The following is a 27,574-nucleotide window of genomic DNA, read 5'->3' as shown; positions in this document are numbered from 1 at the left end:
TTTAAATCCAAAATCCAACGGGGGGGGGGGGGATGTGAGAAAACCTGGATCTATGCAGGAAATAGCCCGACTTGATTATGTAAAGAGTTGTCACTTTGGATGGGCTAGCACCAGCAGGAGAGTGAATTTGTGTGGGGGGGTGGAGGGTGAGAAAACCTGGATTTGTGCTGGAAATGGCCCACCTGATGATCACTTTAGATAAGCTATTACCAGCAGGACAGTGGGGTGGGAGGAGGTATTGTTTCATATTCTCTGTGTATATATAAAGTCTGCTGCAGTTTCCATGGTATGCATCTGATGAAGTGAGCTGTAGCTCACGAAAGCTCATGCTCAAATAAATTGGTTAGTCTCTAAGGTGCCACAAGTACTCCTTTTCTTTTTACAGACAGAAATAGTTATTCTATTCAGCACAATTCTTTTCTCAGCCATTTAAAGAAATCATAATCTAACACATACCTAGCTAGATTACTTACTAAAAGTTCTAAGACTCCATTCCTGTTCTGTCCCTGGCAAAAGCAGCATACAGACAGACACAGACCCTTTGTTTCTCTCCCTCCTCCCAGCTTTTGAAAGTATCTTGTCTCCTCATTGGTCATTTTGGTCAGGTGCCAGCGAGGTTACCTTTAGCTTCTTAACCCTTTACAGGTGAGAGGAGCTTTCCCCTGGCCAGGAGGGATTTCAAAGGGGTTTACCCTTCCCTTTATATTTATGACAAAAGGTAAGCAATTGCTGTAGATGTCACAAGGGATGTTATGTGATCACAATGGGAGAGATTACCACTGCAAATGGGAAAGGATGTGTCCACAAGACAACCTGCATTGCAAGGTGGTCCACACTATGGAAGAAAGTATGAGAATCATCTAAGCCTGATCTGGTGCTGCTCTTTAATAATTTATGTATACTATCCGCTGTCCTAGCTACCGGGATATTTATGCTATAGATATACTAGTTTAATTGAACAGGTTTTCTGATCGCTGGATATCACTGGTCCCAGACTCCTAAAGGGAGTCTGAAGGCAAACTCAGTCAGATGTGCTGCACAAGAATGGTTGATAAACAGGGTGCCCAAGGCCTCGTCTATGAGTGGGAGAATAGTGGAATTCTACCACGTGACAGGGAGAGTCACAAAGCCTGACACCTGAAGGGGAGCACTCAAAAAGACCAGAAACGGGACAGAAATGCAGCTAGCTGTGTAACTGTGACACCCTGAACATGAACCAGGGACTGACTGTGTCCAGAAAAACAATTCATTTTCTATGGGAAGCCCAGAGAAGAAACTCATGTTCCATAAGATCCCTAAATAAATAAAAATGACGAGACCCTATTCATAGAAACTAGTTTATAAAATTTCCTGTTAAGTAGGCTTATGGTAACGATTATGAAATTATTATTTTAAGTACAATTATTACTGGTTTTTTTTTTTAAATAGAAAGGAGGGGAGAGGAACCCACAACCCAAACATTACTCACTATTCTACAGAAATAGCAAAATCCTGACTTTTAATGGTCTTTACCTACGTTCTTTCCTTAGGTCCATGGAACGTAGATTTAGCTTTATAAAATTTACATTTAATCATTTTACAACAATTATTCCCGCCCCCCCCCCCCAATTTAGAAATTAAAGACATTTGTACACAAAATATGGAGCAACTGTTCACCTCAGATCAAAGCTTTCATGACCAAAACATCTGGTTACCCGAAGGAAGAAATGTCCCCTTGTGTTTTGGTTCCTAAAACACCTTGGTTCTTTTGAAAGTTTTACCCCAAATCCATAAAAGTATAAGCATCCAGTAGGAATAATGACAAGTTAATTACTAAAGCATCAGATGCTGATATGAGACTATTCTATATATTTCCACCCTGTCCTACAAGATTATGGGATCTACTCACACATGCCTTCCCATGTTTCCCCAGTGGAAACTGGAGCACAGAGCTCCTAGTGGTCCACATTATCCCCAGAGGAGAGGAGATACTGTCTCTGCAATGGAAGCCACAAACAACTCCCACTGGGGTTCTGGAGTCTGACAGCACAGTCCAGAAGGTAAATCTGGTTTGGGGGAGATTGTGATTCAGAACATGCCATCATTCAGCACATCCCCTTGATGGAACTCCTAGGGTATGTCTACACAGCAAAGAAAAACCCAGCTGGTAGATGGCAGCCAACTTGGGTTCATGGGGTGCAGGGCTGTTTCACTGCTGTGTAGGCTTCCAGGCTCAGGCTGGAGCCTGGATTCTAGGGCCCTGTGGGGTGAGAGGGTCCCAGAGCCCCCACCCAAGCCTGGAAGTCTACACAGCAGTGAAACAGCCCAACAGCCCAAGCTCAAGTCAGCTGGCACGGACCAGCCATGGGTTTTTTCTTGCTGTATAGACATACCCCTAGGAACTCCACACTGTAAATAAAAGCTGCTTTCCACTGGAGGATTGCCTTTAGGAAAGAGCTGGCTGATACACTGTCTGTTCTTCTGTGGGGTGAATGAACTCACTGACATAGCTTCCCCTAGTGGCACGAAGTAGTACAGTTTTCACTCCGCAGTGTCAGAAGGGCTCAGCCAAGGCATGGGATTTTAAATTAACAGTAAACAGCCAGTAGCTACATCTTGTACGCGTCTCATTTACTACATTGATTTCTGTTTGTATTTCATATGGAATATAAAGAAATTATATTGTTTTAAATCAACTATGTCCTTATTACTAGAGGCAGTAAGCTTTTACATAACATGCTGTTTTAACCAACAGAAACAAATATTATCCTTTCCGGGAGGAACAAGAAAAAAACACACGTTACTTCATAGAGAGGCTTAACAAGGTTTTGCTTGCTGAAATTTCCTATAACAAATGCATAAAATAGCTACCAGCCAACTTTCAGGACACATTTATGTGCAATAGATGAATCTGACAAAGCGCAGGAAAAAAGAATCACATTTTCATTATAAAAGTGAGCTTGAGCCTCAGCAAGATTACCGAGTGACAGTAATCAATTGGCTTCACATAAAAGCAATGCAGTATATACTCTCAGAATGTTGGGCAAGAATGAAAAGGAGCATACGTTTATCAGAAAAGAAAGAAAATATGTGAAAATAGTATAAGCCACAATAAATCTTGTTAATATTGTAATGTAATTTATTGTATGATACCAAGTGCTCATCTTTAACTATCCCACATTGTTTTTGTAGATCCTATGGGTAAGTATGATAAATATCCATAAATAATTCAAGTTATTTCAATTTCCTGCTTATATCATATTAAAAACATGTTATTCTTAATTAGTGCCCTAGGCAACATATTTTATGAGAAAACTGAAATGTACTGTATTTCAGCAACAGAAGAGGGAGCAATCGAAGGTACAAACATTAATTTATCTAATCTGTATAGATTGGGTACTGCTGTGATTGTGAGAGACAAAAAGAAAAGGAGAACATTTCAGTGTTTTGACATTTAACTCTTCTCAACCCTTCGAAATAAAACAGCTACGAGTGAGGGGTTTCCCCCAAAAATTTTTTTGGGAAGATAATTGTGGGGAGCTTTATGTAACAAGTGAAACCTGGAAAAATCCTACTTTTTAATACTAATAGCTTTGAGAATAGCAGCTTTTATGTGATCTATTTACTGGATATAGACTGTAAATACCCGATTGCTGATTCTTGTTCTGCTAGTTAACTCATGAGAAAAGACAGGGTAACAGCCACAGAACAGTTACACTCCTCATAAATCAGTGTTTCTATCAACACTTACAGATATATACATATATCAGAACAGAAATAGGCCATAATGTACAATATTTGTATACAAATTTTAAGACACACAAGCGTGCCAATTAATGCAGCTTCATTGGATTTCTCCAAAATAACTTAATATACCTAATGTGACAATGGCCCTGTTAATTGTTAATATTGATTTCCCAGTAAAGCTGTTCAGCCCCTGGAGTTAAGTAACTGCATATACTGAGCCGTTGTAAATTAACTAGTCCCCCAAAGATTGAAATGTTGATCAAAACAATGAAAAGTAAGTTTATAATTTGTCTTTTGAGACCAACCTTAACTTTTTTATTCCATGTTTTTGTTGTAAAGGGGAAATGGACTACCAATTAAAATGTAAAGACAAAGTTAAATACAATCTAAGGCTCTGATCCCATAAACACTTATAAATGTGTATCTACAGATATATGAGCAGCCCTGTAAAACCAATGGGACGACACACCTCGGTAAAAGCTCACAAGTTTGGGGACTAAAGACATATTCCTTTTGTCATAAAATAATGCTACATTTGTTCGCTGCTTTATATTATAAGTAAACCCAAATGAAAAACTAAAGCAAAGAGGAAGGAGAAACAAATCACAGGAATCAGTGTTTTAATTTAAAGCCCTCCAAATTATTGTATTTGAATAAGGCCATTTCAGTGCCCATCAGAAAACGAACAGCTGAAGTTAACAGGATATTTCTGACACCCAGTGGGGCAGAGTAAGAACCCATTTGCCAGTTTTAGAAGTGAGTATCACTGGCTGTGAGTTTTCCATCTTCTCTGCAGGTAAGATCAATTGATCTGATTCAGGACAGTCTCTCCAGCTACACAGAAGATTTGTCACAGCAGGAGGGAGCTAATGCACCATTTTCCCTGATAGAGTTTCCTCCAGCTTCGCAACTGGAGATTTTAGCTGTGCCTACACTAGAATATTTCTCCTAAAATTTCCCACCATTGCTACCACCTGTAGCCCTACCCCTCTGCACTGGTTAAACAATGTCTGATCCATAATGCGAGAAGATGGCTAATGTTTCCTTCAAGACAAGAAAGTTGCCAGTGACCAGTAAATGTGCTACAGACTGGCCTTTGCTTAAGAAACTCATTACTGCCTAGTTCCAAAATTCCCCCTCCTGGGGAAGGTGACTGAGAAGGTGAGAGGATTAACTCCAGCAATATCTCATATCCTTTAATTTTTTGGATCGCTATTGGTAAGGATTCAGCACTGGATAGGACACAGGTGTCAGGTATCCATGCTGACATTATTAGATGCATCATTATTACTATTACATCACCTCCAATATCATCAGTTGTGAGGTGCTTTAGTCTCACTGCAGAACTCAGTAGAGATGAATAGTGTCACTTTGAATTGGATCCACTCATTCTTTTCATAGAGAATCCAGAGTGGTAGGCTGACCAAATTGCTCATCCTTCACCATGACTCTGACTTCCATCTTCCTTTTAATTCAACAGGTGTATGTAGTCACCCATTGGGATAAAGAGATGTTAGGAGCTGTAACATCACCAGTAAGTTGATGAAAATTAGCCCCACTTTGCATTTTTGTCTCACCAAAACACTGCTGGTTCCTCGCTTTCCCAGTGTCTGAATAAGGTGGAGGTAGTGCTTGTTACAAACCCCCTAAACAACTGGCAGGAGCTGTGCCTGCATACTTGATATATGATGTATACCTGTTAAACGTCAACATGAAAGTCTTACTGAATTCATGAGTCTTATTGAATTCATCTTTACTCTCAGATTCCCAGGTAGCAGGGGAGACTAGAAATGCCATTGTTCACCTTTGGCTGGAAAACAGATGGTTCTCTACTCTCTAGATACAAGTGTCCATCCCTTCCTTACCTGTAACTACAACTACTGTATGTGAGGCTATCCCTAAAGACCAGCCAGTAGTTTCAGCCAGTGCAGAAAGTGGCTGCTTGCTGGACTGTTAGGTAGGGTAGATTGGGGAGAGCTAAATACATCTGTGCTCTGCATTATTTGCTGACTTCAGTTTCACTCCAGGGTGCAACTCTAGGTGCTGAATACTACCAGAAAGTACCAAAAATTATCAACACACACTTCTCAGCCTATAACACATTATGGCAGTTGCAACTAGTGGGGACTGTAAGTCTGTCAAGTCCCTATGGCTGAATTTGGTAGAGAGGAGAAAGAAGGATGTTTTCAGTAGTATTGTCTGCAGTAGTCAAATTACAGCTGTACCAATATAGCAAAACAGTACCCAAATATCCCAGTGAATTAACCCCACCAATTTGCTTAGTTGATAGTCACAATTCTTCCTTTTCATATATTTGCAAATGTTTTGTGAATCTGTATTCATAAGAATGTTAATGGAAATCAAAAGGAGTGTGAAAAGCTGTTCATGAGAATATTAACCATGAAAGTGCTCCCGTGACCATTCTGAAAACCTTTTTATTACTACAGCACAATAGATTTGAACAATTATGTTTGTGGATAATCTGCAAACAGCAGGGGGAGGGAGGGAAGGGGGGAAGATTCCTCCTATGGATAAAGTTGGGAAACAGAAACAATTTTTGTGGCTCAGGTGACCAGTCATACAGTGAAAAATAGTGACCAGTTCAAATTCATATACAAACCATAGGCTCCCTTGCCTACACAAACTATTCATCACGATTCAAAATAATAAACATTCATAAAAATCACAGTCTGTCTTTGGATAATTGGCTAATAGAAAATGAGATGAATTTGTTAGCGAATGTATTCATGATGGATAATTCAACTCGATATATTCCCTATATGTGAACCTCAATCTCATCACTTGCAAAGCATGATACAAAAGAGAGTTCTATAATCTAGTGTTTCTGTGACATAAGGTTTTGGTAAATCCTGGCTCTTGGCAAAAGTCTCTCTGACGAGAGTGGAGAGTGTAAAATATAGTTTCCCAATTTAGGAAAATATCCTATTTCAGTAATTTCAGTTTTTAAAATGTTGCTTAGATGCAATGGCGCTATGCCTTATAAAACCTCTTAGTTTCCACACTGACCATGGCAATAGTCACCATAGAAATTACTAATATAAATATCTATAAATTTACAAAATAAAGCCTGTGTTAAGGGCTGCCATTTTGTCTCATTTCCAATGACAAAGAAGTAAGCTCAGCAAAAGCAAGATAAGTGAAAGTTTTAATAGCTATTGCATTAAAAAGTTTTCTTGTTTAAAAGTTCTATAAAATACAATAGCAAATGATAATCTTTTTGTACGTTTATTGAACAATTCTGCAGCATTTAATACATAATTAAATTCCTGTGATAGAAATATGAGATAATTCAAAAGCCCTATTGTCTATTAAACTGTGTAGGAGTTTAGAATAATTTTTTCAGAACCCTATGCAATTTCTATATAATCCCATTGGTTCCATCTCTGTTAAATTCTTCAGCAATTTGTCATAAGGTTTAATCTCATTTTCACCAATGCAACATAGATATCCTTGCCAACGAAAGCAGAAAACCACCAGGGTAAACAACTCCTTTGTCGATCACTTCCGATCAAACATTTCCACTACCATTTAGAGAATAATTCAATGGTGGGCAACCTGCAGCTTGTCAGGGTAATCCACTGATGGGCCGCAAGACAGTTTGTTTACATTGATCTTCCACAGGCACGGCTGCCCGCAGCTCCCAGTGGCCGCGGTTTGCCGTTCCCAGCCAATGGGAGCTGTGGGAAGCAGCGGCCAGCACGTCCCTCAGGCATTGGTTCTCTCCTATTCTCTGGTTGTGGCACATAATAGTCTAGTCTCCTGTGTTTAATACTTTGGTCTCATTTTGGTTGTTGGGTTTAGTGTATAGGTGCTGGGTGCGTTGGTGGCCTGTGATATATGGAAGGTAGGATGAGGTGATCTAACGGTCTCGTCTGGACTCAAACTCTAGGACTATCGTGGTGTTTGGATTTCGCACAACTGGGTCTCATTAAGTATTTCTTCCTTTAATATAAAGTAGTGTTTTTCAAGGGAAATTTATAAAGAAAAACAGCATGTGTTTCTAAATAAATCCAAGTCTGAGCTGCATGTTCAGTGTTCAAGTAGGAAGAGAGAACCGAGAGAGTCCAACATTCAGACTTTGGTCCTTCTTCCACATACCTTATCAACAGTTTTTTGAAAGTTGACTTCCTCTAAGTTCCTAGACATTACCTTATAGGTAAACATACTATCACTCTATCACACACCCTATTAGGAAGCTCTCTCTCCTAACACTGTACACACAATAAAATTTCTTCTTTGAAGGTAAATCATACCCTGCCTATAGGACTAATCAGGGAATTAAAATGCAAACAAAAATAAAATCCACACAGCAGCCCAGAACATTAAAAGTTTCTACGTCTGTTCTAAATCTAAACTCTGTGATTTTTTGAGTGGGTTCTAAATTTGGTAAAATGAATTCTCCCATTCCCAGTGTTTTAAAATAATTACTCTTTTAAAACTTTCACTGTACTAATGCCTGTTTCTATGGAAACAGGCGTGAGAACAGGAGCCACCAGCAGAGGAATCAGAGTTCTTTCTGTGAAATGAAAAGCTGTTAAAAACAGTAATAAATGAATAAGGTTGTTTAAGAGTCCCAAATCCTTAACAGACTATATATTTAATCTCATTTTAAAAGTAACCGGGCATGATCCTGCTCTCATTGAAGTTAATGGGAGTTTAGCTTTTGGTAGGAGTGGGCCTAACTAGCTGAAAATGAATCTCCTATTTAAGGTCTGATCCAAAATCCAATGAAGACAGTGGGAGAATCTGTCACTGATTCAATGGGCTTTGATCAGGCCCAGGAGTGGAACTATTGAAGCCAAGTTAACCACACACAGGATCGAAGCCCTACAGATTTGATGATAGTGTTGCTTCCTCCACAACATCTGATAACAATGTTAGCACATAAAGGAGGGTTAGATTATTATGGTAAGCGTTAGATCATTTATTTAAATTGGTTTTCTAAATGTGCCTCTCTGGTCCATATATTTTATTTTTTTAAAGAGTACATCTATTTAGTCAATTAGAATTAAATTCCTGTACAGCTCACCCTTTCTCAAAAGCATGAAAACAGATATGCCGTACAGTTTCCACTAAAGGTCAATAAACGGAGACCCTGATCTTGTATACATTTAAGCATACAAGTAGTTCTGCTGAGTTAAATGCCTAAACCTACTCACATGTATGTTTGCAGGATTGGAGCTTTGGTGTCTTTTGGACCAAGAAGTTGAAAGAGCGTTCAACAGACAAGACTCCTCTCACTATGTACTATGCCAGGAGACTATCAGCTTGAATGCCTCACTCTGATAAATAGCCAAAGCTAATGATGCCATTAACTATTGCAAGAAAATTACACAGTCTTTATGTCTGAACCCTGATAATGTAAGCTGCAGTCTTAACAGGTAAAAGCTCGTCAGCTCAGCTTTTAAATACATATTTATTTGCAATTTTTAAATCTACAGATGTACATAGTTAATTAACTAGTGCTCAGTTTTCTTTTCCATTTAAAAAAAAATCTTCTCAGTTCACCTTTAATTTCAGCAGATGATTGCCAGCTGAACATCTCTTTTAGAAATAGGATCAAAAATACTTTTGGAGCTAAAAGGTAAACCAATAGATTCTAGAAGATTGTACCATTTTACCTAGAAAAAAGCTTGAATAATACTTACATATTTTTAATACACTCTAGTTAGTTTTGTCTCCTTTTTAACCTCAAAATATTTTATATTGTTCAAATCTGTGTATTTTAATAGAAGCAACAACGAACTTTAAGGAGGGTAATTGCAACACATATCCATATTTCCAAGGAGATTTACCTATATATTGACATAAGACAATCCAACCTTTAGCTGCGGTGCAGAACAAACAATCGTTCACATTGTTGATGAGTGCCCGCTAACCAAATTCAGCAGTGGGTTTCGAAAGCTCCACTTGCCCACTAAGAACGATTGCCTTGGTGAATAGGCAAACAGTAAATAAATACTGCCATACATGCATACATAAAATAAATCATGACTCATAATAAAGCAATTCTTCAAGGTATAGATGAAGGTCTGTTCAATAGATTTGCAATAAAAATAAACTGCTCTTCAATGCCTTTCTTCCTTTCCCCCACTCTTTGAATTACAACAAACACTTTACTTGCTTTGGCTATAACAGTTTAATTTCAGCAGCATAAAAGTCAAGGCATCACTTTCATGAAGTATGACAATGATTTTTTTTAAACAAACTTTCAGTTTGAGGGAGTGCTACAAAATCAACAGCTAGTAAGAATTCTCTTTGCATATAATGATTAACAAAACTAGGGTGTTTCTATTGTGTATTCCACTGGAACAATTGATTTTAAGAAATATTTGAAAAATAATCTTAAAATACCACAACAAAAAAACATGCAAACTAATATTTATGTCCAATTTCGGTTATATTGTGCAAGTTCCCAAATATGACCCTAGATGTCCTGATTTGCAGCGCAGTTTAGCTCTATGTAAAAAATGTAAGGTAAAGCACTAAAAAAGGTTCAAAGTAATTTGCTTCAAATTGAAAACTTTAAATGAGTTTCAGTAAGTCAAACTACAAAAACTGTAGCAGAGAAGAAAGACTATTCTGGGAAATTGCCACTAGAGAAGTTTAAGAAGGGACCAGTCTGTCAAGAAGTGATTGATATGGTAGAGAGAAGACTTTTTTATTTCCCCTTTCATCTTGAAAGATGTATCATTAAAGGTAGAGAACATAAGCCTACTGTGCCATTTTCTCTGATTATCATGAATTATGCAATGGGGCGGGGCATGATTTCTAAAGGCACATCTTATTTTTTCAAGAGTTTAATGTTTGCAGTATCTAAATGGAATTACATTTTAATGAGGTTAATTTTCTTCCCACTCCATCTTCACATCCACCCACACTTTAAAACAAGTAGGCAGCCTGAGTGAAGGTGTCATTGACATACCACACAACCGTTAGACACTACTCTCAGAACATCAGCTTCAAATAACTATTGCGCTCAGGTGATGATTTCATAAAGCAAATGAAACCAAGTACTTGAAGGAAATTGTAGCATAAATAATACAGCCATTTTACACAGGAATTGCCATGTAGAATCAGATCTAGGATCTCCCATTGTTACTCCTTTTCTACCCCAGGGGCTAGTGAAAGTTTGGGGCCATCAAGATGGTCCAGCTGGGAGTAGATATTGATGATGCAGTCTGGTATTTTCCTTGATACAATCTTGTTTATTTACAAGAAACATACCAAGTCCTGCTTCTCTGAATGCAGGAGGAACAAAAAAAACAGTGGTAGCTTCTTTGCTTACAGCCACAAACCTCTTTTTCCAGCACCTGACCCAGAAGCCTCTAGCTTCTTGTAGGGTCACACTATGGTTGTTCAGGCTGTCCCCCAGTCTCTCCAAGTTTCCCTTCCTCCAGGTTGTTCTCTCTCTCTCTCTCGCTCGCTCTCGGTCACTGTCACTGTCACTCACACACTTACTTTAAAACTCTTGGGGGGTTATATGATAGAGCTTCTAGTCAGCATTTCCATGTGCCTGTGATTTTGAATACTACTGCCATTGTTTCAGTCACCTTATTACAACTGCTTCTTTACATTTATTCTGAATGGAAGGTGGCAGCTACACATGACCAATAATCATGTTTAGCCCAACCCATAACAATATAGTCCAGTAACTTGTCTCCAAGAGTGACCAGGAACCTGATGCTTCAGAGGAAAGTGCAAGAAACTTATCAAAAGGAAGAGATAGCCTCATAGACTTTAAGGCCAGAAAGGACCATCGTGATCATCTAGTCTGGTTGTATAGCAAAAACTGTATTTTAGCACTAACAAAAATCTGGATATTCTTGTTATCCATATAAATGCACAACCCCTCTTTTAATCTTGCCATTTTTTTTGCCTCAATTACATCCTATAGCTATGACTTCCAGAATCTAATTATATGTTGTATGAACAGAAGTATTTCCTTTGACATGTTTTGAATTTGCTGCCTCTTTCATTAAATGTCCCTTTGTTCTTGTGTTGTGAAACAGAACAAAAGCTACCATTCTACCCTCCCTATACCATTAATTATTTTCTATACTTTATCCTGTGCTCTCTTATTTACCTCTCCTCTAAAGAAAGCAATCCTAATCTTTTCAAGCAGTGAACCACATGCCTTTTTCTAGCAAGGGAATGATGGCCACAAGTGTGACCATGCAGAATTTTGGCTTGCAAATGGAACGGTTGAGGGGTCAGAGATTCAAAATTGGTCTCCATCTACCCTTCTTCTTGAGTATCAGAAAACAGTTGGAATAGAACCTTGTGCCCTGAAAGGCTGCAGGGACTGGCTCCACTGCTCCTCTCTGCAAGAGTCCACCTCTAGAGTAAGAATACTGTTGTGAGACTGACCCTTGGGATGGGATCAGGGTGGGGGAGGTAGCATCATAAACTCAATGGTATAGCCATGTCAAATGACATCCAGGACCCATTTATCCATTGTTATTGTGCTCCATGCTGGCAAAGAGAGTTTGAGATGGCCCCCAAAAGAGGTGGCTGGCAAAAACATTGTGGCGCAAAGTAGTTGACAGCTCTCTAGTTGCACTCAGAAATATCACTTACATGAAGATTGAGTGTGTTGCGCAGAAGACTGCACCATCCGAACAGGTGGATGGGATCTGTGGATCTTTGGGTGTTTCTGTGGAGGGTCATAAACAGTAGATCTGGGGAATTCTGTAGCACTGCATAAGCAGCAGTGGGTAAAATTTTCAATTTGGTGCTGGCATATATATGCCTAAGGATTGCAAGGTGGCTCTAGAGTCTTTCAGTGAGTGCAAGGAATCAACCATCTTCTGATTGAAGAGTTGTGATTCATTGAAAGGGAGGTCCTCGATTGTGTTCTGTACTTCTTAGGGAAACCCGAGCACGATAACCAGAATTCCCTCCTCATGACAATTCCAGATGCCAATATGAGCAAGGATGTGTCCACTCAATCCACTGCAGCCTGAAGTATGGGCCAAGTGATCAACTTGCCTTCCTCTAAAATTGCTTGGGATTGGGACAATCCTGCTCAGGTAGTTTATCCACAAAAATCCACCAGCTGCCCATAGTTTGCAAAGGCATATTTAGCCATCAGTGCCAGGCAGTTAGAAACCCAGAACTGGAGGCTGACCAAGAAGACTTTTTGACTCATAAGGTCTAACCTCTTGCCCTCCTTGTCAACGGGGGTAGAGCATGGATGCTGCTGTTTAACTCACTCTGCGGAAGACTGAAACACCAGCAAATTGGGTGGAGGATGTGAAAAGAGCAACTCAGACCCCTTGGAGGGAGACATAACATTTATTTTACGCCCAATGCGGGGTGGGGGCTCACGTGGCCGGGGTATGCCACACAGTGCATGCCGGGTGGAAAATGGCATTGTTGACCGGTAGGGCCACCCTGGTCGGTAACAATGTGTGCAAAATGTCTAGAGTTGGTGCAGACTGTCCTGCACCTCTTCCAATAGGATCCAAACAGCATTAGGTGTCCTCCATATCAGCTCTTGAAACGGACGATAGTCATCTGGGGGAGAAGAGGGCTTTGACGACACAGCCACATCAGGGATGATGAGGGAAACCTTTGGGACCGGGCTGATCAGCGCATCATCTAGCCCCGGTTCCAAAGGTCTACTCGATGAAGCATGTGGCAGTGAAAGAGGGGAGTCCATGCACATTGAATGAGATGTTTCTGATGGCGAATATTGGGGCCACAAGCTTCTATATGTCCAACCTGGTTGATCTCGCTGCTGCTTCTGCGACTGTGTCCAAGGAGCCAGACACCCGTGGTTCCTGGGCAGAGGTAAGGGACAGTATTGCCACTATGCCATCAGAACCCTCTGGTAGTCAAGCTTTTGGAACAGAAGCAGCGTACCATGAGCAACAGCTAAATCTGTGAGTCGGAGGAAGAGGAGTCCTGCAGAAATGGCGGTGCTGACAGAGCCAACAGAACGGGGTGTGTTGTAGGAACACTACCAGAAGGTGGCAGATCCAATGTGGGGGATGGGGCCCCTTAGCAGGTGAGCGAACTGCAATGTGTGGAGACTCATTCTTTCCTTGGTGAACAATTCATGAGGCCCAGGAGCACTTCCAAGTCTCTCTGGAGTCAATAGCACCAGTCTATGGACAGAACTAGGGCCAGTAAAGGGACCTTGTCTCAGGGTTGACAATTCATGAGATACCATCACTTTTATTAGAATTATTTGAATGTGTCAGTAAATCGTGAGCCATAATTTTCCTTTGCAGAAACTGTACTACACAGGAATCATATCATGATCTTCCAGGTATTTTAATGTGTTCTTTTTAATCATTTTGAACAACATACCCACAATAGCTAGTTTAATAACAGCCAGCTCGTTCCTAAACTTCTTCAGAACTCTTGGATGTATACCATCTGGGCCTGATAACTTGCTGCTTTTTTAATTCATCAGTTTGGCCCAGCATCTTATTCTCTGTTATCCCAGCCTCTGGTAATACCTCATCTTGATTACAAGGAAAGAACAAGACTGGGGTAGGTATCTCTCCAACTTCCTCTGTGATGCAGACTGATTCAAAGAAATCACTTAGCTTCTCAGCAATGTCCTTATTTTCCTTAATTTCTCTCTTTAGTGCCTGGTGATCCAGCAGACCAATCAATTCTTTCACAATCCCGTCTTTGTTTCATATCTTTAACTAATTGTTCTTCAAAATATATCGCAGGCCTCTTAATTTCCCTCCATATTAACTACTGAGATTTATGCTCTTCTTTATTGGCTTCATGAGGATTAGATTTCAAAGTGCTGAAGGATTTAAGTGTGGCTCAAAAAGCTGCTTAATTTTGCCATTTTGCCATATTAGTCTATTTGCATTCCTGGTTCACTATTTTTTTCCAGAGATATGCATACCTTTTCAGGCTTTATTATGGTTTCTTACAATATATAAGAATTTTACTTCCTTTACTTTGATGTCAGGGCTTTTTTTTTTTTTTTTTTTTTTTACACTAGATACTCATTTTATTGAAAGTTCCCTTTGTAAAGGTGAGTTTGGCTATGTTAGTTTTTGGTACCTTTCCTCTCCCTAAAACATTGAAACTAATCATATTGTGATCACTATTACTTAGTGGCTCATCTCCTGTTAATTCTTTAACTTGTACATGTTACTTAAAGCTAAGGCAAGAGTAACCTTTCCTCTGGAGTGCTAGATCTAGCTGTTCCAGTACAATCACTGAAAGTGTGGCAAAACTGCTTCTTTAACTTTGTTCCACTGTCCTATTTGCCAGTTTATATGCAGGTGGGTAGTAGAAATTCCCCACTTTTTTTTTTAAACTTTGCTGCCATTTTGATTTCCTTCAACTTTGTGCAGTTGGTATCATTTTCTTAATCCAGAGATCAACTATTAGTTCTGTTAGTACATTTGTATGTATTCTTACAGCTTGGGATTGGTATCCATACAACTGTGTAGTCCCCTCCACTTATAATTGTCTCTCATTAGCTTCTATAGAATCCTTTAGATATACAATCTCAGCTCTCTAACTTAGTCTGTCCTTCCTGTATAGTTTATAGCCAAGTACTACAGTATTCCATTGATTTTTGTCAAGATTCTACCATGTTTCAATAAGGCCTATTAGATTAATGTCCACTTCCACTGCCAGACATTCTAGTTTAGTGCACCTATTTTTGCTTTTAAGTAGGGCTCATTGAAAAACAGTAAACATTCTCCCTGAAAAATTTCACACAAAATGAAAAATTTTCTTAGCAACTGCCTCTCTGCACTCAGAGCAGTACTTACATAAAGACTGGACACTTCAGAGGCCAAACTTCACCTTGAAGCAGTTGGGCGGTAAAACTTCCTTAGTAAAGGGTCTATTGATGTGAAAGTTTTGCTTGAAATTAGGCTGCTCCCAATACTTACCACCTTCAGGGGATGGTGAAAGATTCACTTATTCATATAGGTGTTGTAATAGAGGAACAAAGTTCCCTGAATCCACTATTTCAATAAAAGGCTCTGTAGGAAAAGAGTGCCATGCTCAGTTAGGTGGAAATCCTCATAGCAGACTAATCTATATAGTATGTGCGCTAAAGATTCCGTGGTCACTTTAGAAATGGCTGAAACAATAACCATAATACATTTCTTGAATTCACTGTTCATGGGGTAATGTGCCTGGTTTTCTCATGTTATAAGATCCCAAATGTGTAAGTCAGCGACAGTCAGTGAAAAAGAAGAGAAACCAGAAGTTTGTGACTTTGTTCTGGGTACTTCTAATGCCACAGGACTTGTTAAATTTTAAGTAGTTAAAGGTATGCTACACACATATACGCTCAAAACAGCACTGAATTCCACACATTGACCTCTTATTTCAGTAGATAGCAATATCTTGGGAGAGGGTAATGAGTATACGTCCAGCCACGAAAATAATCATGACAAATCATTAACCCTTTATGGGTACAAGAACATAGGATTTTTATTACATAAGGAAATCAAATAGGTTTACCTACTGGTAAGTCCCTTCCATCATAAAAGTTGACAACTGTGCCCCTTTAGTTGCTTCCATTACTGCCCTTGAAAATATTTTGTCTATATGGTACCCTGAAATTATCTTCATTTGTGTTACAGTGTCTCCTGAAGAACAGGTCCAGGACAGGCTCTAGGCCTGTGAAATATAAGTTTCCCTATGATCTCAGAAGAACTGTGAATGAGATATTTTGTAATGCAGAGACAGTAGTAAGGCACCATCTAAATATGATAAAATGATGAAATAATCTAATAAAGGAAAGTATCCTTTAAGGAGAATAATAGTCTGATATTAATAGTGTAGCTTAAAAATAAAATATTCCAAAATTAAAATATACCAATACACCAACATTTAGTATCTTTCATAAGTACTTATGCTTTTTCTTCTATTTAATATCTGTAAATATGGACTGGAGGATGCTTTTATCGTTTTCTTTTCACAGATAGATTTATTTGTATTTTAATGCATTGAAGTGAAAAAACCACCAATGTACCTATGAACGTAGTTTATACAGGTCATCTGAGATTGTCTGATGCACTCTATTTATATTTGTTAAGTTATTTACATCACCATAGTATCACAGTGTCTCCCAAAGAGTACTGTCGTTTATCCTCCCAACACCCCTGGAAGTATTATTCTCTCTCTCTCTTTTGTTGTTGTTTTTTTTTAAAATAACAGAGGAGGAAAATCTGAGGCAGTGAGGTTAAAACCAAACTCTTCAAACATTTCCATTCTTTTTTGGTGTCCAACTGGAAACTCCTAAATTCTGATTTTGTTAATCCACCACTCCAATCTAGCAGGTCCTCAGTGTTTCTGAGAAGGAGGCTCAAAGTTTCTCAGCCTGGGCACTCAAAAAAGGAAACATCCAACAGAAGTGGACCCTTTTAAGTATTTTACTTCGTGGTTTGTCCATAGTTGCAAAGGAAGTCTGTGGCAGAGCTGTGACGAGAGCCCAGAGTTCCCATTTTAGAATCACCTTTACTCTCATCACGCTGTGATGGATAAGTCCCACCATCTTAGTACTGTTTTATCAGCACATCATTATCTCCTTATTTCATTCTTTAAATCATTGATAAACAGGCGAACCAAACTACTCCCAAGATTTATCATAAGAGCCTTTTTGCTGTTACTTCTGTTTACCCTGGACTGTTTCCACTAACATTGTCCTCTGTTTCTGAATCCTAAAAACAAACTTAATCAGATACATATTCAGTATCGGTCGCATGTTTCCCGACTTCTGCCTCTACTGAAGTCTTGCACAAACAACAGAACAAAAGTCGCACACTGATCCTTTTTAACTTGTGCTTCTACATGTTGTGAAAGAAGCAAGCCTCAAATTATATACACAAATTATATCCTTATCCTTGCAAGTGGTGGTTCCTAGTTTATAGCCAGGTAGTTAAACTGTCCCATTTGTAAGAGCTTGTTATTTTAACAAGCTTTCAAAATTTTCTCTTATTTTCTATTACCCATTAAGTTGCTGCTTTTCATCAGTTGCCTCTGAGGGCACAATGCTACTAGGGGAAATCTGAGATCGCCGAATTAGTACAAAGGCCCTCCCACTTTGTGCCCTTGAGTTGTTAAGATGCCTGGAAATCCGTATGATTTCCCAGTGATTCTTCATATACCCATTGGGGTTGAAGGGTCATGCACCCTTGCCCACTCTATGGGGACATGAACCAAACATTGCTGACAACATGACATACTGGAAACCTTGTGAGTAGGAATTCAGAGAATCAAATTAATCCTTCGTCTATTTCTGCGGAAGTCAGTGGCGTTTCCCAGATTATAAATCTGGAGCAATGAGTTTTCAGTAACTTTAGGAGAACATGAGATTTTCCCAGTGGGATTAATCCTGTGATGTGCTGAGCACTTGCTGTGAGATGCAGTGTTCTCATCTCCTATTTTCTTCAGTGAGAGCAGAGAGTACTCATTACCTTGTACGATCAGAACAATTGCCACTAATGGCTAGATTCTGATTTGGAATCAATGCCCATGCAAGGAAGTACTTCCTCACTTACTCTCTCCGTAGAGCCAATGGGTGAGTAGGGTGTTAAGGTGGGGGGAACAGGTGGAGCCTGGACTCCAACCCCCTTACTCACTGGCCTGAATAGCTCAACTCTATGCTGTAATTTACCATTGATATTGACCAGTAGAAAATCATTACCCTCCACAGTAAGGAGAGAGCAGGGGAGGGAGTAAATAGATTCTATTCTTGGGTTAGTGCATGAGCTTACTTAGGGATGGAACCAAAACCAAATTCTAGCTTTTGAATGGTATATTGTCACAGTGTCAATGTCTTAGCCTTGCCACAATATTTATATTCCAAAATATCTTTACCTCTGACTATATGTAGCAAGAGAAAATAATTTGGTGAAAATATCATATTCTACTGATATTATGCATATCCCAGGATGTTATGGTTAAAACAGAGATCTTCTCTGTACATATAATTCTAGCCACTCATCTCTCTAATCTGTGTGTTTTGGTTTTTGCACAGTACATTGCTGTCTAGAAATAATCGTAACCTGATTTTTACCACAGTTAGACTTATTTTTACTTGCAAGGCCTGATATCTTTTAGTATGTATTATTATTTCCTATCTATCTATTCACATACTTAGTTCAGTTGTTCTTCATTCCTCTCTGCCTCACGGTCCCACTCCTTTCTTTACGTCCATAAATGTAGTCACTGTAGTGTAGTCTGCCAAATGAAACACTTTCTATTCTCTGCGTTGTGTTTCCTACTTTCACACGCTGTGCACCTAAGTGCATCAGTCCTATCTGTTCCAAAGAAGCCCAGATTATTTATAAAATAGGAAGCTGTACATAGTGATACCTTCCATTTTGCTTATTACTGATAACTAAATTTAAATATCAATAAAAAATCATGTAACCACACATCAATCGTCTTGACTAATGTAGTATATCATATAAACCAGTAGCAAAGACAAACTTACATACAGAAAGCAGACAGAAGTTTTCATTTCTCCAGATTCATAAATATATACATCTCGGAAAATAAAATAGTTTAGGAAGGAGCTACAATAATTTGTCAAGAGATGGATAATAATTTACCTGGAATGTGAATTCCTTCCACTGTACCTTTAATTACCATAATATGCGCACAATTAAAATACTTTATCTGAATCGAGGTTTTTTCTCCTGTAGTCCTATCCAGAAGAATTCAGACATCTCAGATACTTACATAATAAAGAGGAAAGTGAAATACAGTTTACATTTTTTTTTATTTTTGCAAGACCCACATTCGAGGACAAATGCTTTTTATTTTCCTATTGATTCACAGTTCAGCCTTGGTGAACTTATGCAAGCAACATGTTTAGTACTGCCAACAGTGAAGGAAAGCATTGTTCAACTTGGACTGTACTTAGTGGATAAGCCTGTAATGTCATATTAGGATGAATCTATTTGGCATTCGGTGCTGATGCAGTGCATGATAATGGTAATAATGCAATGCATTGCTGTTTATATGCATGTGGAACAAACTGATGTCTTTGAGATGGACACTTAGATACGGGAAGTTAGAAGAGAGACAGAGATGGACTCAGGGAATGTAAAATGTTCATATCTCAAAGTCTGATGTCTCTTTTGAGACTTTATATATTAATGTTACATATATCTCAGTTGCAGAAATATGATGTTAAGGTAGATAGGTTGTCAGAGAGATCATCTTGAACTAGAATGCAAGTCTCCCTCTTTCTGCACTAGCAAAGGTGTTAAAATATAGCTCAGCTAGCTTGCTACTTCCTCCTGTTTTGGTAGGGCACTGAGGGAAGCTTTTAAGGTAGGGTGAATATTATCAATGTTAATGGGAAATTTTAAGTGATAGAGGCAGAGATCTCACTCATGGACCCTGCCTTCATAACCCACAGGTGACTGGTTTGTGCTCCAGATTGCTCAGAAGCATGGCCCACATACAATAACGTGGAACATACAGTCTCATATACCTAGCACAAAGCTTTTTGATTTTGCATTTCTTAGTCTGTTTATAATCATGTCTGTTTTGGTTTGGTTTGCCTGACAGAGGAGAACTGGACACATATATTAATATGTAGATCAGAGAAAAGTCATCCACAACCTCTGATGTTTGTATTCAATGATATGTTCAAGAGCTGAGCTGAGGTTACTGTCCTTACTCCCTCCAGACTTTGAGTCATTATGGGATTTCCTGCCCTTCTTGCAACTCTACAGTGAACAGTGCAGCTCTAATTACAATGTGCTGGACACAAGACAAACAAGTAAGGAAAAAAGGGGCTATAGGTACCATTAGCTACAAACACGTTACAGGCAATATACAACACTGGTGATTGCATATTGACCTTAGGGCGTTTAGTCTATATTGGCATGCCATGCTACAGCACATGAACACATTCATCTTTACAACACAGAGCGGAATTTAAGAGACTCACATAATTGCCTGCGAGAAGGTACAGGAGCACTTCCATAAGCTGTGCCCTGTAAATAAAACACATTTTTTTTTTTTTTTTGGAGCAAGGCATGTCAGGATTAACAGTAGCAAATGAAAAAAAAATGACAAGACGAAGAAAATGAAGGCAAGTGAAACAAAATAAAGAGAGACTCGTTAGATAAAGTAGCTTCTTATTACTGAAGAATTGCTGTTCCTATTTTCGGAGAAACATAAATTATAATAGAGAAGGTTCTATGAGTAATCCACCCATCAACAGACACAATGAGCCAAAAACAGAAAAAAATTAGAGTGTAAGACAGTAACATTCAAACTTGTCAAATTAACTTTGATGAAAAGTAGAACACAAAGTATATATTAATGTGGCCTCCTTAAAAAAAATAGGTTCTGTTACATCAGTTTCTTAACTTATTCAGTCACTGTTTGAAAGCACAGTATATCTTCAATCAATACCAGAGTCATTGCAGTACACTTTGTTTCCTGTCACTCCCTTGTCACTTTCCCTCCATAACTATTTGACAAGTATTTCGTGAATCAGTCTGATGAAAGCTGAACCACTAGCTGATAGGAAGTTGCTTTTTTAAATCCTTAATCAATAGATCCCATAATTCTTTCAATAGACAGAGAGCTATATCCTGCATGTATTATGCTGGTAATTGCGCTGCAGCTCTGAATCACAGCCTATTCATTGTTCCGTTTAGAGAAAGAAGCTACGAATCAAATGCCAAGTGTGTCATCTTCGTGGTGACATTTGTCACAAAATGTGTAAGATAATAGCAATGGCTTGCAGAGAAAGAAGATAAGGTAAATATAGATTGCTACCAGATCAATATGTACTATATAGATATATAGTAGTGTTAAAGTTTGGCCAACTGCTTTACCTGAGATTCACGTAGCTGTTGGAATTTGTTTCAGGCTGCAGAGTGGAGAGCACATGTTGTATGAATTATATAGGTACCTTCCTAACATCCCTCCTGTCCAGATAACTAATTCTTTCACTGTCACAAATATTATTTGTTTTCCCAGACCTGAAGAAGACCTGGGCCCAACACAGCTACAACAACACTGCATACTTATTTGTTACTTTGGCTACATGGCTGCACAGCCAAGGCTACTGCTTGCAAACCATGGTCCCAATATACCAAGTGTAATTCTTTTCAAGTCATTTGGCCCAGCGTGCCTGAAGCTTGTCAGTTGGCACTGAGGTTTTGGAAATACTGAAAATACTAAGGTAACGTATATATTTAATTCAAAACTAGAAAGTTTTCTCATGGCAAGCACTCTTTGAAGACAATGGGAAACATCCTGGCATCTCTATAATCTTCCTGTTGTGTGCCACCTCGAAAATGAGAGACAGAAAGTTACCTTTTGCCTCTTGTAATTGTGATAAGGACCTGATTTGCCACTGAATAAATCCAGCATTATCCCAGTATAATTTCTTATATAGTTTGAAAGTTAAGTACCTACATTCATATTTAGGCAGCTACATACCCATTTTAGGCTCCAATGAATTTAAGGTTCATTTTTAAAGCAGACCAGAGGATTTAACCAAACTATCCGTAGTTAAATTAAATCTCAATCTAAGTACCTATGTTTAGGCAACCAAGTTTGAAAACTGGGTCCCAAGAGCATTCATCCAAAATTTAAGTTCGGTTTAATTCGCTGTCCTTAACAACTGACATCTGTAATCTTTGAGGAAAAGTGGGATCCAGATTGTGAATGAAATCCTGGTCCCATTTAAATAACTGGCAAAACTTCCATTGACTTCACTGGGACAAGGATTTCACCCTTGAGCTTTACAGGTTGGATCAGTCCGTCAACAAATATTGCTTAGATTGTATCCTATCTTAAATTATAATCAGCGAAGGAAGTAGGGGATGGGACTTCCAGGAACTAGATACACCACGTTATGCTCATGCTCAACTCATGCCAGCTCTGGCCCATTGTATAAGTCACAACAGGATAGGGCTTATTCTTACTTATGCCAACTGGCAATGTTTTCAATGGGACCATGCGCCGGTTACCGATTGGCATAGCTAAGGAACACTCCATTCTACCCCACCCCAACATTCTTTCCAGACCAGTTTGTGCTAGGATGAGGGAAGCAGTTGTCTTTGAAACTGATTGTCTCACTTTACACCAGCTCAGAACTTGCCTACACTGGGAGAATTGTCAGCTGGCCAGGTAAGGTTTAGTTACCCCTACCTTGTACTACATGAGCTATGCAAAGTGACCAAAAGAAGAAGAAGAAGGGAAAACATCAATGGGGCCATTCTGTTCTACTAAATTCCATAATCATGGCGAACCTTAGAAACTTACCAATTTCCTTGCACAACTAAATAACGTTACCTCAATATTTTCAGTATTCCACAAGTTTCTTCTATTAGGTTTTGGGAATACTGAAAATACTAAGGTAACATCTATTTATTTAAGTCAAAACTAGAAAATTTTCCAATGGCAAGCACTCTTTGAAGACAATGGGAAACATCCTGGCATCTCTGTTCTTCCTGTTGTGGGCCACCATGAGAACAAAAAGAGACAAAAAGTTACCTTTGCCTCATACATCTTCCTGCTGGCGTTTGTGAATCCCATTCTTTAGGCACCTATCTCCCTCCACTTATTGTGGAGGAATCCTCAACCCTTCTCAAAGACTTTGTGAATCCCAGTGATTTTTTAAGTGACTAAAGTTTAGATGTTTTGACATGAAGTGTGGCACTGCCTAAGTCCTTTTGTGAATGTAGCCAGCCATCTTTAAAGTGAAACTTAAAACTGAGGCCCTGACTGCTTATAATTATAAACCGTGTAGCAGTTTTGGCAAGAGTATGGATATTAACTCTGATGTTCTATCCAGATTCTAAATAGGGTATTTACATTCCTTCCTACCGAATTTTCCCCTACAGTTTCAATTAGATAGAAGACTCTTGAAAACTATCTTAAACTGTGGCACGGAGCTGCTGCCTGCTGACCAACAGCTAGTGCATCCCATCCAAAAAGGGGCTGGATTTAAATGGTGGCTGAAGTGACCAAGTTCGTGAAGTGTCCTGTGATTCTTGGGGCTATCGGGTGCTATATAAGTATAATATATTAGTGTTAATGATCTAAAAGTACATAAATATTGCAGATGAGTGTTGGCCTTCTTGTTTCTAAATTAATGATTCATGAAGTCAACACAATCTTCTTATATTACTGTGAGACTACATTTTCTCCATCTTTCTGCTGCATGGATTTAGTTAAGAGGGAACACCAAGAGAATTGTGTCTCTCAGACTATTGTGTGCTATATAATAAAAGGTTTGGATCTGTGATATATTTGTCTTCCTGCTCATTATTCAAGGGCTCAGAGTAGGACACTTCTGAACGTACCATGAGGTGATCACACATTTTAAATGGATTTAACTTGTTTTCTGTCTATATTAGGGTATTCCCACAACATGCTGCTGGTACCTCATGAAGATGCATCTCAAAGGGAATGTTACGTAGAGTTTGCAAGCTAAGAACTCTATCGAGCCGACCTGTCATGTACTGGCTTGGCATATTTATACTACCGACCTCTACAGGATGGGACTCAGTCTGCTACGATATTTGTGATGTTATCACCCTCCAGTGGCTGGTTTATGAAGTCCTTTACTCTTGGCAGCTAATGGGAAATGTCCAATATTTTAAGCCTGTGATTTGGGAAGAGATGCTGATACATTTTTATGAAAAACAGGAGCCCCCAAAAAAGAGAAACTGTTAGAGGTCATGAGATAGCAAGTATTTGGATCTTCCACTATGCTAATAAAGGGAAAGGGCTGATGGGAGTTTATGTGCACCTAGCTAAATCATCTTTCTGCACACATTTAAAAAAAATCTCTTTTTAAAAGAGTAGCTGTCGTGAGCTGGGAAACTGAGGAGCTGTGGAGAAAGTGCTACAAGTACTGCAGATGAGGTGCAGTGCTACAAACATAACCAGACTGACTTTTACGGGGAGGGAGGAGGAATGGGAGAAGGGAGGAAGATGGCATTTGTTTCAGGTGTATCTGCCTGTAAAAGGACCAAAAAGCCATTGGAAAAATGTGGCTGCAGTAAACTGAAGTTCATTAAAGCAACCTGATTTTTTGCCAACAGATGTTACACGACTGAAGGAGTCTTTACACATTTCAAGTGCTATGATTAAACCCATAATTGTTTAAAATATATTTTTGGAGACTTGAAGCAAATTTCTCTTCTGTGAGAGAAGTCGCTCATATTTTAATGGCATAGTTTTCAGATATGCTCAGCAATTGCAGCTCTCTCTGACATCAAGAGAGCTATGGGTGCTCTGCGTCTTTTGAGGCCATTTCTCTATCTCTGTTACATAGAGATATAACCACTTACACTTGTGCTCATACTATTTTGCAATGTATTCATTTTTTTCTTGCTGTTTTTTTCTGTTAAAAAAATGGAAATCATTGCACCCTCTAGCTTGTTTTCAAAAGCAGAAACCAAAGATTTAAACCTTTATGAAGTTAAAATATAGGAGAGGAAAGTGAATTCATAATCTCAGGCTCACTGTACACACTGGTTTCTGTACTGGTAACTTTAATTATAATCTATTATAATTCTAGAGGCTGAAATCAGTACTCTCATTATCTGTGAGCACCAGTACCCAGCTAAAGACTGCTGCAGTAACAATATGAGAACACAGTGGCAGGCTTCATACTAGGTTTAGAAGTGGGGCACCAGCTTTTTACCCTACTTGCTTCAGGAATGTTGTCAATTGTTTCAGTTTAGGAGCAATTAAATGGAGCAGTCTTTTATAAACTAATTTCACTCCAGAATCAGTGAAAACTTGGATTACATGGAAGACCATAGTCCTGATTCTGACCCTGATTCTAGGGTAAATCTGGAGTAAGTCCATTGACTTCCATAGAGTTATTCTGGATCTGCACTGGCATGAATGAGGGCAGAATCTACTGCAACGTCCATTGACAAATTCTCTATGGAATAAAAAAGTACCTCCATCCAATAGGGTTCCCCCTCTGTTGCAAGACTCTTTTCACTCTGACACCTGAAACTCATCCTACACTTGTAGCACCAGTCACTACTTATGAAGGAATGCTTGATTACCTAAGATATGTCCAGAGTGAATGTGGATTTTATGCACCAAACAAACAGGTATATTTTTGCTCTGTTCCTATTCATTCAGCCAGCCATTTCTAATTTCTTTTCACTGTAACTTTTAAAAATACAATCAGAATCCCTCAGTTCTTCTTGAAAACACTTTCAATTTTTTAATATTTGCAAAGTGAAAATATGACATGATTTTCTTCAGAAGTCACAGTCACTATCCGCTAACAGCTCCAGTGAAATCACCAAGGCAATTTGACTTTAGATTGCCACTATTATTTTATTTTCATGTATTACCAAAATCAGTTTCTGCCATTTTTTAGAGTAATAATTTCAAACACAGTCCAACCTAACCAATTATGACTGCGGCTCTTCTGGGATAGCAACAGCAAGGGAGCCTGAATGAAAAGAAGGATGCAAACTACTAAATAAAGGCAAAAAAATCTAGATGTGTATTAGATTGCTGTTTGGAGTCTTTCAGTAAAAATACTTCAGCAGTCGGATATGTTTCCTCCATCCCTCCCAATCCCGATGTTATTATTGCATCTGTTATGAGCTCTATTATATATGGTGATTTATGTCCCAAGGGGTCACCTTCAGCAACTTTCAGGGCCAAGCTCTGCAATGTACAAACTTGTCAAATCAAGTCAGTTGAATTGAAGGCCCTCTAGGCAGCAGCAGCAGCACTGCGCAAATAACGCTGTCCCTTTTGTGTCACTTTCTATGAGGAACATTCGTAAAGATGACAACGGGCAAGTCAGTATCTGAAGAAATCTCACTGCGTATCCCATCACTTTTTTTTTTAAATACAATAAGTATCCTCATTTCTGAGGGTACAAACCCACCTATTACGCAATTAACAGGAGGGTTCTAAAAGATAAAAGATAGCGGATTTTGGTTTTGGTAGGCACAGGATGTGGAAGGAGGTATTTAAAAGGTGGACCCAGAAAAAAATCTCTCTTTCTCATGGCGGAAATGGGAAAGATACCTCTGTACAGCACAACCCAGTAGTTCTTTATTTAAGATAAAAAGGCATAATCTCAAAACTGATAGAGAGTATTTAAGTTGCAGCTATTGCCACATGTGAAATATTCTCATGCTGAACTGATGTAACCTCATGGAAATTTTGGTAACTGCTAAGCCTGTCATTTGACAGATTCTGCTGAAGGGATAACAATGGTGAATTCCAACATCTTTTCTATCTGTGTTATGAACTACTGAGTTGTAGAAAATAATTTTTGTCAATACATGATGGCAAAACATCTATTAATATATAGAATTTCAATACCTGGAGATGGTAAAGGCTTGTTGGATCCCTGAACCCATTCCCCTGCATGGACAGGATACGTTGTTTTATTATGTTAAAGTTCAAACTTCTTATTCTAGCCTCTGAGACACTTCATGTTTCCATCCACCATCGTTTTCTGCTCTTATCTTTCTTTGTATTACCCCTCCGCTCTACCAACACCAGCCACAGATGCTATTTGTCTGCTACTCACACAGCTATCTCCCTGCTTTCTTGCACACTGTTCCTTATCCACAGAACATTCACTTGATTTGGCCTGTATTACTTTCTTATCCAAATCCCTCTGTTAAACCTATTTCTACCACTATGCCTACAAGAAATTACTCAATTAACAGTGGCTAGGAAGAGGGGCAATTGGAGATTGTTTGCTTGAATTTAAATAATATATGAACAAACAAACATACGGACCTACCAGACATGCCAAGTTTCACCTCAACCACATGGCTTGCTGCAGCCCTTTACCGCCAACCTTCATCTGTTTGTCTATTTATTATGAAAAGCTCTT

At 38.9% G+C, this 27,574-nt stretch overlaps 1 protein-coding gene across 6 annotated transcripts in view; it reads right to left on the bottom strand.

Moving 5' to 3' along the window:
- The window catches only part of CCSER1 (coiled-coil serine rich protein 1), a 1,092,378-nt gene that overhangs the window by 174,020 nt on the left and 890,784 nt on the right, over positions 1-27,574 (bottom strand). For 2 of the 6 annotated variants that reach the window (XM_075127524.1, XM_075127523.1), the window contains one exon: positions 20,660-20,705. The exons of the other annotated variants lie outside the window; for them this stretch is intronic. In XM_075127524.1, the coding sequence (XP_074983625.1) occupies positions 20,660-20,705 (46 nt within the window). The remainder of the gene's footprint in view (positions 1-20,659; positions 20,706-27,574) is intronic. 6 annotated transcript variants of the gene reach the window in all.

Source organism: Caretta caretta, chromosome 4 (genome assembly GCF_965140235.1).
Source record: "Caretta caretta isolate rCarCar2 chromosome 4, rCarCar1.hap1, whole genome shotgun sequence".
Classification (NCBI taxonomy): Eukaryota; Metazoa; Chordata; order Testudines; family Cheloniidae; genus Caretta; species Caretta caretta.
This window is presented reverse-complemented; position numbering and strand designations above follow the sequence as displayed.